The 14251-nt window shown below is 41.2% G+C and overlaps 1 protein-coding gene across 3 annotated transcripts in view; it reads right to left on the minus strand.

Annotated features, from left to right (window-relative positions):
* The window catches only part of dock8 (dedicator of cytokinesis 8), a 69562-nt gene that overhangs the window by 35040 nt on the left and 20271 nt on the right, over positions 1 to 14251 (minus strand). For all 3 annotated transcript variants that reach the window (XM_056419527.1, XM_056419529.1, XM_056419528.1), the window contains 12 exons: positions 13723 to 13932; positions 10966 to 11051; positions 10235 to 10301; positions 5501 to 5650; positions 5182 to 5262; positions 4841 to 5003; positions 4138 to 4274; positions 3810 to 3903; positions 2528 to 2693; positions 961 to 1078; positions 512 to 582; positions 150 to 294 (listed from right to left, as the gene is read on the minus strand). In XM_056419527.1, the coding sequence (XP_056275502.1) occupies positions 150 to 294; positions 512 to 582; positions 961 to 1078; positions 2528 to 2693; positions 3810 to 3903; positions 4138 to 4274; positions 4841 to 5003; positions 5182 to 5262; positions 5501 to 5650; positions 10235 to 10301; positions 10966 to 11051; positions 13723 to 13932 (1488 nt within the window). The remainder of the gene's footprint in view (positions 1 to 149; positions 295 to 511; positions 583 to 960; positions 1079 to 2527; positions 2694 to 3809; positions 3904 to 4137; positions 4275 to 4840; positions 5004 to 5181; positions 5263 to 5500; positions 5651 to 10234; positions 10302 to 10965; positions 11052 to 13722; positions 13933 to 14251) is intronic.

A 14251-nucleotide genomic window follows, 5' to 3' on the forward strand; every position in this document is an offset into this window, starting at 1 on the left:
AGTACGCAAGCTGTGTGCACTTCAACATCATTACTTAATATTAAAATGAATTCCTCATGTCCAGGACGTTATGAGGCAAAGCTGGACTTTGACTTTTCTTTCTGCGAGTACATTTAGAAACTCGGGAAGTAAAAAGGACAAAATCTCACAGAATATCCAATGAGCGTCTCACAGCTGCCGCCCTGGTTCTGTTTCTGCTGGCAGCTGATGTGGTAGAAGGTGAACAGCAAGTGATGCCTCTCCGTAAGACGAGCCGGGAGAGCCAGCTTCACTTCCTCATAGAAGTCTGGTGACCTGAAGATAAATTAAAAAGAATGTGGAGCTTTAGAGGAAGCCGACCAAAAGAAAACAGGGATGAGTGGGGATGGAGGGGGAGAGATGAGAGAACAGAGGAAACTACAAGCCAGTGTGAGAGTCAGGGAGCGACAATATAAAGCTATATTGAGTTAAACAGAAGTGTAAAAAGAAGCTATCACAAACATTTAAAAGAACCTTAATAGTGTGTACTTGCTTGTTATGATAGGTAACAGGGGTGTAGACTTCCTGTAAAAATTCAGAGCTACTCGATTTCCCAAAAATGACCTGAGAATGGAGAGGCGGGGGAAGAAATGCAAATTAGGGGTGCAGGATAAACTTTTGAATACATATTTTCACAAAAAATCACTTGCATTGGAAGCACATTAGAAAGGCATCTCGTAAGAGTCAGTATATAAAGGAGGAATAATTACAGCAAGCACCACTTCTCAAAGTTCATACCTCACTATTGTTTTTAGATGGACAGGAACACATGTGAACCTGTGCTTTTGGGGATGGTAGTGGGATTTGCTTGGTGCTTTTATAATAATGTAATTACGAAATGCACACCCTTTCATGAGATAATCCAGTTAAACTATCAGTAAAAATCCATGCCGCTGTTCTGAAAGTGCAGCGAGATCACAGTTTCCAAACGGCAGCACTCACAGGCAGCGAGCAGGTTGGGTCCTCTCCGCTCATAAACTGCATTTTGATGGAGATGTTTCTTGCTGATGTAAGCCTGTTGACAAAGTTAAGCCTCTGCGGGTAGACGTAGAGCAGGTTCCTGCATTGACATCGGGAGAGAAAAAGTGCCACGGAGGCTTCCTCAGTTATTGATACATGAAACAAATCATACAACGCCCTTCTATGAAACGAAGCAGTTCCTATACACATCACTAGATGGCACTATCTGAGCAGCAACGTCATAGTCGTGACAAAAGTTCCAGAAAACCAGTAATTCACTGAGACCTGTGGTTTTAATACGAGACTGATCTGTAGAAACACAACAGATTCCTCTGAACGTCAGCGTGTAATTGCCATGCAGGGAACTTGTTCACACGTGACGTTACTTACATTTCGGTCCAAGCATTTCAGAATTAATTGGTTGTTTAACCCTCCTGTTCCCTTTGGGGTCAATTTTACCCCATATTTCATGACTTTTCTTAATTTATTGGGGACAATTGGAAAAACCTCAAATTCACATGACCCGTACACAACTTATACATTTGTAAATTTGACCCCAGGCTGTTTTTCACTGTGTAAAAGAAATATCAACTTTTTTATGTATTTAAAAGGCTATTTAGGTCGTCAACAAACAAACATAAAGTGACACTCAAACTTGGGAAACAATATAAATTCTAATAATTTTCTGGAGGTTTTAATTGCTGGGGTCAAATTGACCTCAAGGGTAAAATATGTTAGTAAATTTGAAGGGAACAGGAGGGTTAAACCTCTGCTCACACAGGCTGCCTCCGTATTGAAGCAATTTTACATGTAGACTGGCTGGAAGGGTCTAAAAATAGACGCAACGCTAGAAAGAGCAAAGCGGCGTCAGGCCTTAGGAGACGAGCGCAGCATGACTGTTCATGTTGCCTCTGGTCTGTCAGGCTGTCAGTGAGAGGAAACACGCATTTACACCCCAAGCTGTAATTCATTTGGTTGCATTTCATCCTGTTTAACCCTCCTGTTACCTTAGGGTCAATTTGACCCCATTCAATGTTTAACCCTCCTGCTACCTTTATATTTACTGACATATTTTACCCTTGGGGTCAATTTGACCCCAGGAATTAAAACCTCCAGAAAATTATTAGAATTAATATTGTTTTCCAAGTTTAAGTGTGAGGTACTTTATGTTTGTTTGTTGACTACCTAAATAGCCCTTTAAATATATATATAAAGTTGATATTTCTTATATGTTTGACACAGTGAAAAACAGCCTGGGGTCAAATTGACCCGAAAGAACGCCGACGTTAAACATTGAATGGGGTCAAATTGACCCTAAGGTAACAGGAGGGTTAAGGTGGAAATTATTCTGGAACCAGTTTCACTTTACTATGACGAAGAAAATGTATTAAACATATAAACATTTTGATTGGAAGGAACAAATTGTCTTATTTCATTGTCTGCGTGAAGTACCTTTAGATATAAAAATGCCAAATCAAAAAGTGAAACGACTGTAAAAGGAGTGTATGAGCGTTCACTTATTTACAGTACATCATGCTTCCTAACCCACCTGTAAATGTTGTGAGGGACGTAGACCTCACTGGATGGGAACTCCAGCACTTCTTTGATTGGCCGGATGTTCTTCTCCGCCGCCGCAGGTATCAGAGGGATGAGCTCCGTGGACAAACATGCCAGTGGCGTGTCGTGGACTGGAGACATGTCCAGTTTTATGGAACCTGGAAGACACAAGATGCGTCTTGTGAGTCATATGATATCACGCCACATCATTTCAATTATTTGCACAAGCAGAAACAAGAAACACACTCATGATTAAAAATAAATTGAGCTAAACTTAAAAGAAATAATTTTATATTTTGGGGAAGTCTGCTCATGCGCTTTCTTGCCGAGAAGAGCAATACCCAGGGTTCTTACACATTTTGACTGATGGATTTCCATGACTTTAAACCAAATGTCCATGACCAAACTGAAATCTCGGTAAAAACATGAAAAATTTAGAACATTTTGTGTATTGAGAGCGTACGCCGGCTTATATTTTGAGCGTTTTTCTTTAAAAAACATATTAATTATTTCAAACTCGGTGTAAATGAACATGTGATCATAACAAATTTCCATGACTTTTCCAAAACTTTTATGATTTAAGTTTTTTCCATGACTTTTCCAGGCCTGGAAATGACCATTTTAAAATGCCATGACTTTTCCAGGTTTTCCATGACCGTACGAACCCTGAATACCTAATCTCATGTCTGTCTGTACGGTATGAAGGCACCAGCTGGTTAGCTTAGCTTAGCATAAAGAAAAGAAACAGCAAGCCAAAGGTAACAAAGTATTTGTGCTAAGCTAACCGGCTGCTGGCTCTACGTCACAGTCAAATTGAGACTGGTATCAATCACCTGCGCTATCTGCAAGGAAGCAGATTAACTCCTTTTTGGTTTTCAAGGGAATTATTTATAAAACAATTCTTGTAAATGTAATTAAAAACGTATAAATATGGAAGATGTATGTGGTAGTATGTATAAATAAATTTAGTTTTTTATTTTGTTTATTGTTGTTTTTTTGTTATATTTTCTTCTTTATTTTATATTAATTTTCTCATTATTTTGATTTCAATTTAGGATAGGAATTTATAAGCATTTTTTGCTTCTACCTATACCTTTTCAGTCTCTCTTTTGTATATTATATAGGATAATATTGTATTGTATTTGATTTGATTGACTGAATAAAATACACAAACAAAAAAAACTATTTCCCACAGTGTAGAAATATTCCCTCAATGTGTATAAAAAAAAATCCAAATCTCTGAATGAGTGTTTAGATGTGATGAGAGGAATGACCTGATATTGTCTTGACTCTTCTCTGTGGAGTGGAGGTTTTCTTGATCTCAGACAAGAACTTGAGCAAATCCTCATCGCTCAAACGATCTCCCTCCTAACACACACAAAAAGAAAAATCATGAAATGCATTACGCATGCATACATAAATAAATACTAGACATTGTTTTGACAGTGAAGTCATTACGGTAGAAAGATATACTGCATATATTTTGGATGGAATGTCTCGTTTGATCAAAGAATGAGAAAAGGCCGAAGACAAGCTGGTCTGTCTGTTACACTGCATGTTGCATCTCAAGGAAATAAAAGTCTCCTTGTGTTGCGGTCCGACCTGTTTGAAGATGGTGCTGATAGTGATGGTGGCAGGTTTGAAGGCAGACACGTTACAAAATTGATCATCGATGGTGTTGTAACGCTCAGAATTCCTCCTGGGAAGATGCGCCCTGCGGTCAATGCTGCTGGATTTACCTGGAAAAATAAACATGCACACTGCTATAAACAATCAGGGTTCTTACACATTTTGACCAATGGATTTCCAGGACTTTTCCATAACTTTTCCATGACTTTAAACCAAATTTCCACGACCAAACTGAAATCTCGGTATAAACATGAACAATTTAGAGAATTTTGGATTCAAAAAATGAGAATTCCAAAGCATACAGTTTACCTTATGAAACAAATGAATGAGACAATAGTTTGATTAAAAGAATAAACATTTCTATTCATGTTTATTCCTTTAAACACTTATATAAATGTTTATTCTTTATGTGCAAATCCATCTGTTTATATTAATTATTTCAAACTCGGCGTAAATGAACATGTGATCATAACACATTTCCATGACTTTTCCAAAACTTTTACGATTTACGTTTTTTTCCATGACTTTTCAAGGCCTGGAAATGACCATTTTAAAATTCCATGACTTTTCCAGGTTTTCCATGACCGTACGAACCCTGTACAATCTATGGAAATGCACACCACAGTCCTCCCATTCATCAAGGCGCACAGCCGCAAGCACACACACGCACACACACCTCCTTTCAGGCTGTCGGAGTCGGTGACGTCGCGGTCTATCGTCGCGGTGGAGATGACCTCCATGATATTAACGGTTGCCCAGGCGAACGGCATGCGATAGCGACCGAGCCGGTAGCAGAAGGTCTCCGCCTGGTTTCGCAGCCTGTCGAGCTTGTCCTTGTTCTGAAAGAACAACAGATAAGTCGAGATAAGTGGTTGTTGCCGTTTTTATGAATGCAGTCAAAAATGCCTCGAACTCCAAGAACGTAGATTAATAACATCAGATGTTTGCACGAGGACGGTAAGATAATTTGCGTGGGTTTCGACTGTTTAGTGATAGAAATCGCTCCGCCACGTTTACCTTCACAGTGTCATATTCCCTCAGTGTCATGTAGGGGTCAGCACAGTCCCCGATCTCGCCCTGTTGGAGAACCTTTTCAAGCTAAAAACACATAAAGTTCATGAGCCATGAGAGCAGCTCAGAACAATCAAACCAGAATATACATAAACAAGTCACAGATATTGAAGAGTTAGAGACACAAAGGCAGCATTGCACAGAATTAGAGGGTATATAATACCACGCTAAGTTATTTAAAGCCAAGAAGTAAATAGCTGAAACCTTTTACTTCTGCTCCGTACGATTAGGATTTGTTCACAGGTGCTATGGATTAAATTACTACCTTGATGACCAGGTATATATCTGGGGATGGGTAGGTTATGGAGAAGATTGCAGATCTGGCCAGAGAAGACTGATCCACGTGTGGCGTGTGAGGTTTTAAGAAGTTTTTTAACTGTTCCGAGTTCAGGTCGAAGTAGAAGTTCTCAGATATCTGGAGGGAGACAAAAATGGGAAAAGTTGAACGTTTAAGTCCTAGACATAGGTCTCTTCACCACGTTATTACTTTTGTTCATTACATATTTTACATCATATTCAGGGCATTAAAAAAATGCATGTCGCTCTGAGGCACAATGACAGGAATCGGTCGAGAAAAGGTTTCATGACACTGGTTTCATGTAAACCTGAGACTGATCCAGGAACACCATCTGTTCAGTGAGCTCCATCGTTTCTCCACACGCCTTTTTCTTTTTCTTTCAATAAATTTGTTATTGACATTCACCAGTCAACACAAATCCATAAAATTAGATGTTACGTGTACATGTTATGTATGAAACATTCAATTAAAAAAAATCTTGACACGCAAATAGAAAAAAAATGAACAGAATCAGTGAAGAATGAGGGAGTGCTCTTTTCTTTACCATATTATATTAGAGTCAAAATCTGCCCAACGGAGCTCGACAGTCATCTACTCGTCTTGCTAAGGACCTCGGGATAGGAACACAGCTATATGCCTGGCCCGGCCCGGTGTGGGTGTGTGTGTCATGTGATCCTTTTCCCTAGAAAGCCATTAAAGACTCTCCGTCATTCTCCCATATACTGACCACACCAAAGCGAGGTCAGCCAAACCTGCCCGAGAGTTGTGAACTGGAGTCCTAAAAACACTCTCAAACTGTGATCAGATTCCAGACTCGAGGCAAAATATTCTCGGTTTTCTATCTGAACTGTGTTCACAGCGGTCAGACGATCCAGAAAGCCAGACTTCAGCGTATAGCGCTGGTGACGGAAATGACCTCGGTCACGTCAACACGAGACGCACTTACCACGAGAGCGAGAGCTCTCAAAAGCCTGCGGAGGAGGAGGAGGAGTCCCACCTCCTTCCGACACATGACTTCTTGGAATTCACAGAAATGGCTTCTCAATAATCAAAGCCAGCTGACTTAAAAGGCATATCATGCTTCAGCACTCACTTGTGAAAATAAGGAATGCAATAGCCCTTTTTAACATGTGTTTGTCGGACCACGGAGGATATTTGACCGACGGGCACACGCCGTTTAAATCACTTTTTACCTTTGCATTGAAAATGCGGAAGGTTATGTTTTGATCGGCGTGTTTTTATTTATTTATTTGTATGCGTGTTACTCACATAACTCAAAAAGTATTAAACCGAATCGCATGACATTTGGTGGGATGATTGGTTATTATCCGGGGACCATTTGATTAGATTTTGGGATCAATCAGGTCAAAGGTCAAGGTCATGAAAAGGTCAAAATCTTCTTTATACCATAGCACGGTCAATTTGTATCCAATTGGCATGCAACTAATGCCAACATGTTCATAATTCAATGCCCAATCTTGTGATATGCGAAGGAATGCGCTCTACCGAGTGCCCATTCTAGTTACCTTCGCATTGAAAATGCCGGAAGGTTATGTTTTGATCGCCGTGTATTTATTTATTTATTTATTTATATGCGTGTTATTCGCAAATCTCAAAAAGTATTGAACCGAATCGCATGAAATTTGGTGGGATGATTGTTTATTATCCGGGGACCAGTTGATTAGATTTTGGGATCGATCGGGTCAAAGGTCAAAGGTCATGAACAGGTCAAAATCTTTCGCAGAACTCAAAAAGTATTGAACCGAATCGCATGAAATGTGGTGGGATGATTGTTTATTATCCGGGGACCAGTTGACTAGATGTTGGGATTGATCGGGTCAAAGGTCAAGGTCAAAGGTCATGAACAGGTCAAAATGTACTTGAATCGCATGAAATTTGGTGGGATGATTATTATTATTGGGGATCCCATTTTATTTTTGATTGGGATCAATCAAAAGGTCAAACTCTTTTTTTACCATAGCACGATACATTTTGTCCAATTGGCATGCAACTAATGCCAAAATGTTCATAATTCAATGCCCAATCTTGTGATATGCGAAGGTATGCGCTCTACCGAGTGCCCATTCTAGTTTATTTATTTATTTGTATGCGTGTTATTCGCAAATCTCAAAAAGTATTGAACCGAATCGCATGAAATTTGGTGGGATGATTGTTTATTATCCGGGACCAGTTGATTAGATTTTGGGATCGATCGGGTCAAGGTCAAAGGTCATGAACAGGTCAAAATCTTCGCAGAACTCAAAAAGTATTGAACCGAATCGCATGAAATTTGGTGGGATGATTGTTTATTATCCGGGGACCAGTTGACTAGATTTTGGGATCGATCGGGTCAAGGTCATGAACAGGTCAAAATGTTCTTGAATCGCCTGAAATTTGGTGGGATGATTGGTTATTATCCGGGGACCATTTGATTAGATTTTGGGATCAATCGGGTCAAAGGTCAAGGTTAAGGTCATGGAAAGGTCAAACTCTTTTTTTACCATAGCACGATACATTTTTGTCCAATTGGCATGCAACTAATGCCAAAATGTTCATAATTCAATGCCCAATCTTGTGATATGCGAAGGTATGCGCTCTACCGAGTGCCCATTCTAGTTCTAAATGTGGCACACTTACGACGACTCCAGGGTGGTGTAAGACCCCTTAAACACATTTTCAAAAGAAGCGCCAACTGAATGCAAATTTCCAGGTCAGACATCAGCCCATTGCCCACAAACTCCATGAATCTGCAGTTATTCTGCTTGCCGAGGTTGCCGACAATGTCTCGTCAACCAACCAGACAGACGTGCATCGCTAGCTGCAGAGTATCCACCGCATGCATGAAGAAAAGAAAACGCTGTGCGTCCGATCACTCGTTGTGTTTTTCGGGGTGCAGTCACAGGCCAGCAAAACCAGGCTTGTCTGGTCTTGTAGGAGAATAACAGGAAGAATATTACTAATGCCTGGAGTAAGTTTACTGTGACGACATGTTTGTCTGTTTGCACGTCTACTCTAAAACATTTGTTTGTTTTTATCCGTGAATCTGATATTATAAGTACGGCGCCGATGTTGGGTCAAATCTATGGCTGATGGACCAGAGAGGCGTGATTAAAAAGGAAAGTATGACATGGAATTATAGGAACATCTGCTGCACATTCCACAGATGTGAAGAAGAAGAAAATGATAACAACATACAAACGGAGAAGCGCAATCCCAATAGGATACAGAGACAAAGGAAAGGGATGCAGGGAAACAGAGGAAATAAGGCAAAGAGGCCAATAAAACACAACACTCTTGAGGAGACAGACAAATAATATCAGTGTACTGAAAGCAGAAAGTAAAAGAATGAAGGGTTCAGGGATAAATGGGTCAGCAGCGAATGCTTCACAGTTCCACTCCAATTAAAACTAATTGAGAAAAACAAGCTTGTCAAGTTTCTCCTTCGCTCCGACACATTTCAGAGTTATTTAACTGTCTGGATCTGTCTCTGCTCAATTAAATAGGCAGCATGTTGTAAAGACCTCTTTAAAAGACACACGATTCAGTTTAACACGTGATAAAATAATTCATCTCAAGGGAATGGCGATGCAACACTTCAGCTCTGCTCTTGTGCACCGACGCGTGTACAGTGCCCCGTTTGACATATTGGGTAACATTTTCCATACAGTGGAAAGTCTCCAAGCGGCTTATATGAAGACCATTTAAAAAAGAATCTCGCTCTGAGGACCACCTTAAAAGCCGTCCAGCCTGCAGACAAGCTGGAAAGCAGCTGGGCGAGGCCGGTGGCCAACACCCGTTCCCATCCGAGAGACCCATGAGTATTTAAGCATCAACTAAATCCCCCCCCTCCGAAATCCACAGAAAACATGCAAACAGCGTAGGTCAAAATGGTTGACTGGGAAAATGTGGCGCAGTATTAGTAGATATAAAACCAAACATGACGACCATCAGAGGAAGATGAGACGGAAAACCTTGTAGATTACACTGATCCCTCAAACAGGGCTCTTACACATTTTGACCAGTGGATTTCCGTGACTTTTCCAGGACTTTTAACCAAATTTCCATGACCAAACTGAAATCTCGGTATAAACATGAAATTTTTTGAAACTGTTGCGTATTGATTGTGTACGCCGGCTTATATTTTGAGCGTCTTTCTTTAAAAAACTTTTTAATTATTTCAAACTCGGCATAAATGAACATGTGATTATAACAATTTCCATGACTTTTCCCAAACTTTTATGATTTAAGTTTTTTTCCATGACTTTTCCAGGCCTGGAAATAACCATTTTAAAATGCCATGACTTTTCCAGGTTTTCCATGACCGTACGAACCCTGCTCAAAGCCGGCTACCAAAAGAAACTTCCAGACTCCGAGCATGCAAAAGCTACCGTAAAAACCAAGGGTGGAAACAGAATCAATGACAAGCAAAACGTCCCAGTTTATGCCATTTAATATTAGTTGGGGTTTTCCCCATTGTTGTCATAATAACTGATGCGTCAATCGCAAACAGCAAAAGCATAGCACGGTGTCCACAATGAACAACACCAAACAAGCATTTACTGCAGGGCTATTATTGTACTGCAAGAGGTTTGTCATGTTGTCCTATCCCTACATAGTATGTCGCAAGACAAACATACCACACAAGTGTCAAGGACATGAGTCATTTCATGCTTTCAGTCAACGTTAGAAATGTGTTCTTACCTTTTTCTTTTCTTTCAAGTCATACAAGGCCATAGTGGCAAATATGGGCTCAATGTCAATCTCAAACCTATGAAGCCAAGGAGGAAAAAAGGACATTACTCATTACATAATAGCAGGAGAGACATATATTTAACACATTAGTGCTCTGGTTATTCCTTCTAAGTCGATTCTATTCCTATTCCGTAGATTATTGTTGTACAACATGGCACAGTAAGGCATAGCAGGGTTGCACTGAGGGCTAAAGAATAGGGGGTGAAGTTGCCAAACCACTGCAAGAGGTGCAATGAGTTCAACTAAAACAGGAGTGTTATGGGATGCAAGAAGGACGGGTGCGATCGAGGGTGAAATGCAGAGCAACCCTGTGTGTTTGTGTGTGTGAATGATAGAAATAAAGAGGAAGAGACCAAATCACACAGAGGGAGGGAGGGACGGGGATTTTCTGGAGAAGAACAGCAGCCACTGTGCAGCACAGTCCTCCTTCACTCCCATCCTGCGCTGTCCGTCACATCTACTGCAGCCCCAACCACTCAGACTTTTAAGTCATGATCAGATGTGGCAGACAAGAATGTACCGTCTGTTGAAAGCTGAGCAGAAGGTCATGTTCATAAACGAGGGGGTGTAGGAATAATTTCCCTTTAACACAGCCAACTGTTGGTTCCTTGTCCAACTTAGGGCATCTGTTTAACCCTCCCCCCTGCTCCTCCTCCAGTTCGTGAAAATGTACGACGTACTTGATGGCCTGGCATCGGATCTGGATGCGGTCTCCAGTGTGTTCTTTGGGGCAGTCGGGGATGGGCCGGATCTCCACTGCATCTTCCTGGAGCACAATGGCAGAGGACGTTTTCAAGACAAGCAAAAGAAAATGGAGAATTTGTTACATTTGGAGGAGATGTAGGATCTAAAATATGATTCCCAGGGGCCGGTATTTCAAAACTTGCAATCCAACTCAGAATGATCCGGATAACCAAATCCCCCCCTGCCCTCAGCCACGGATCAACCTGATCCATCCCGGTATTTCAAAACGTTGCCGGATTGGATCAGAGTGATCCTGATCCCGGCAGATTAGGATGTCTAAATCCGTCCCGCCCCCTAGATCACAGACAGGAAACAGGAATTCAGCTTTACGGTATAAAAGGCTGTTCTTCGTGATGATTCTCAGACAACATGGAGAAGAACAAGGGAAGCAATTTTACCACGGCAGAAACAACAGCACTTCTGGAGGGCGCTCGTGCCAATCGCCGTGCCCTTTTTGTAGCCGTCAGGGGCCCTCGACAGAGTTCTCTGTCATCCAAACTTAAAAATAAAATATGGGCTGACATAACAAAGCAAGTTAATGCCACCGGCAGCGGCCAACGGCGGAACGTGGAACAGGTTCGGCTTCGGTGGAAAAACCTAAAGCAGAGGGCGACCAAGGACCATTCGGAGGCAAAAAAACCCCAAAAAGGAAATAACGCCATAAAACATGGGGAATTCACAGAAACCGTTTTGGACATCATTGGAGGTGAGAGTTCTCAAACCGTGTTTGGTATCCCGCCAGCTGGTAACGGGGAATCAATTGACCCCGCTGAACCGTTGAACCGGTTGGCTGAAATGACCCCCCTCCCCCCTGCGGAGGGTGCATTTGAAGAGCCCTGCACAAGTCAGAGCCCCGTCTTGGACGAGATGGGGAATCCCCCAGCGCCACCATGTAAGCGCAAAAGGCAAGCAGAGGAAGGGGATGCCTGCAATAACTTAAAGGTGGAAACGGAACGGGCTCAGCAACAAATAATTCTCACAAACGAACAAATTAAACTGACACTGCTTAAACAAGAAGAAGTTAAGTTAAGAATTCAGCTGCTGGAAAAACAGTTAAAAGATTAATGAAATGTTCTTGATAAGAGTTATGTTTAACTGTCGCAACAATATTTTTCTTTCATAATTTCCTGTTATTTTGAGTTTTTAATGTCACCAAGTAAACGCCTATTGTGAATAACGTGTTGCACTTCTGACTCTGGTTAGAGCACATGTGTCAAACTCGCGGCCCGCGGGCCACATCCGGCCCACCACGTCATTTTATGTTGCCCGCGACGGCATGAAATAAATATGATGCCTTTTCTTAAAAAAGGGAAGAAAAAAAATCCTGTGCTTTTATTTTGAAGGTCTTATGGAGCTGTCGCAACAATGTTTTTCTTTCATAATTTCCTGTTATTTTGAGTTTTTAATGTCACTAAGTAAACGCCTTATTGTGTATACTGTGTTGCACTTCTGACTGAGATGCTCTAACCAATCAGTGAACAGCATGTTGATCACATGCTCAATTCGTAAAACGGCTCATGTGCTGTCGGATGTTTTGGCGACCAATACGTTGTATTTATTTATTTATTTTCAGTTTTTCACGCTGTTTGCTGAAAACTAAAGGAATGTGCAAAGAAAATAAACATTGATCAAACAGCATTGAAGCGTATATCTGTATTAAACAATGAACTTTGGGAGCAATTACACTCAGGCTGGTCAAACCTTTACATGCAATGCCCTCAAATCCACCTCAGGGTAATCCTGTTTTTTAGGATCAAACTGATCCAGATTTCCCACTAAAGTTTTGAAATACTCAACAGCATTTTTTTTATCCGGATCAAAGGCAGGATTGGATTTCCGAATCTGAATCAAAATCTTCAGGATTAGATTTGTTTTGAAATATCAGTTTTTGGGATATAAATCAGGATTTAATCCAATGCAGGAGGATTAATCCTGTGGGATCATTTTGAAATACCAGCTCCTGGTGCTTATAAATTAGGAGAGGAAGGGAAACCAAAAAATTATTTAAACTACCGAATGGAAAACGTTGAAACAAGGTAGAAAAGTAAATCCATTTACAGGCAATATGTAAATTAGTGATGCGTTTTAAAAATATAGTTGGCGTCTGAATAGTGTTCCATTAGAGTTGTCTGCAAATTCACAAAAAATAATAATTCTCGCCCTTTCGACGTGTACTTTTCCTGTACTCTAAAATCCATTCATATAAAGAACAGAGAGGGAGGAGTGATCATTAAAATGATCTGCAGATTGTATTCCTGTTTTGGAAATGTCTTAGAATAGATTGCTTCATCTAACCAACAGTCCAAAATCCAAAGATATCTAGGGAACTATCACAATCAGCAAAACTTCAACTCCGTAAAGATAAAATAAAATACTTTCAAAAAAGTTTAATTGATAACTCGACAGTCTCTATTCAGAAAATTAAGTATCATCTTACAACGATTATTGTAACGTGATTACCATTTCTGGCATTTCTAATAGATATTGATTGACTGAAGGTATATAAAGAAACCAGAGACAACCTCATATCCCTCACTGATTGGGGAATAAAGCATTGTATATATTAGAGAGGAGTTGAATGACATTAGTCTGCATCCCGGTGCGTATGCCTTCTTACCAGAGACACACCGACATGGTTCCCATATGCACTGGTGGAACATCACAGCGCTAGAGGACCAACCTCTAGATCTCACCTCTTCAGCTGGGGGGTACAGAGCAAACAGCTCAGGGTGTCGGCAGCTCTGCCGCGCCTCCTGGTTGAAGCGGTCCAGCTCCTCGTGGCTGCCGTAGGCCAGCAGGCCTTCCACTCTCCGGTCCGGGGTCAAGCAGCGCAAGTTAAAGTCGGAGGAGGTCAGAGTGCGGCCAGAGTCGTTACTCAGCCCCGCGAGTGTTGGAGACGAGACCTGGGGCAAAGACAGCGACAGAGGGTGAGGGGTTGCAGTTGGGGGGAGGACAGAGACAATAGGGAGAGGGGGAGGAGGAATAAAAACAAAGGATGAGCCAAAAAAAGGGAGGTATTAAAGCAGAATATCCAGAAGGATGTTATGAAGAGAGACATTGATGAAATTGGGTGCAGGGTAAGGGATACTATATGAATGGATATTAGGACAAAGCCCGGTCTTCCTTCAGCTAAACTACTTTATTATGGGGTGTGAGTAAACGGGATTAAGGCACACTCGACCTCCCCATTGGATTGTTGCCCCATGGCTAAATCCAAAATAA

Source organism: Pseudoliparis swirei, chromosome 7 (genome assembly GCF_029220125.1).
Source record: "Pseudoliparis swirei isolate HS2019 ecotype Mariana Trench chromosome 7, NWPU_hadal_v1, whole genome shotgun sequence".
Classification (NCBI taxonomy): Eukaryota; Metazoa; Chordata; class Actinopteri; order Perciformes; family Liparidae; genus Pseudoliparis; species Pseudoliparis swirei.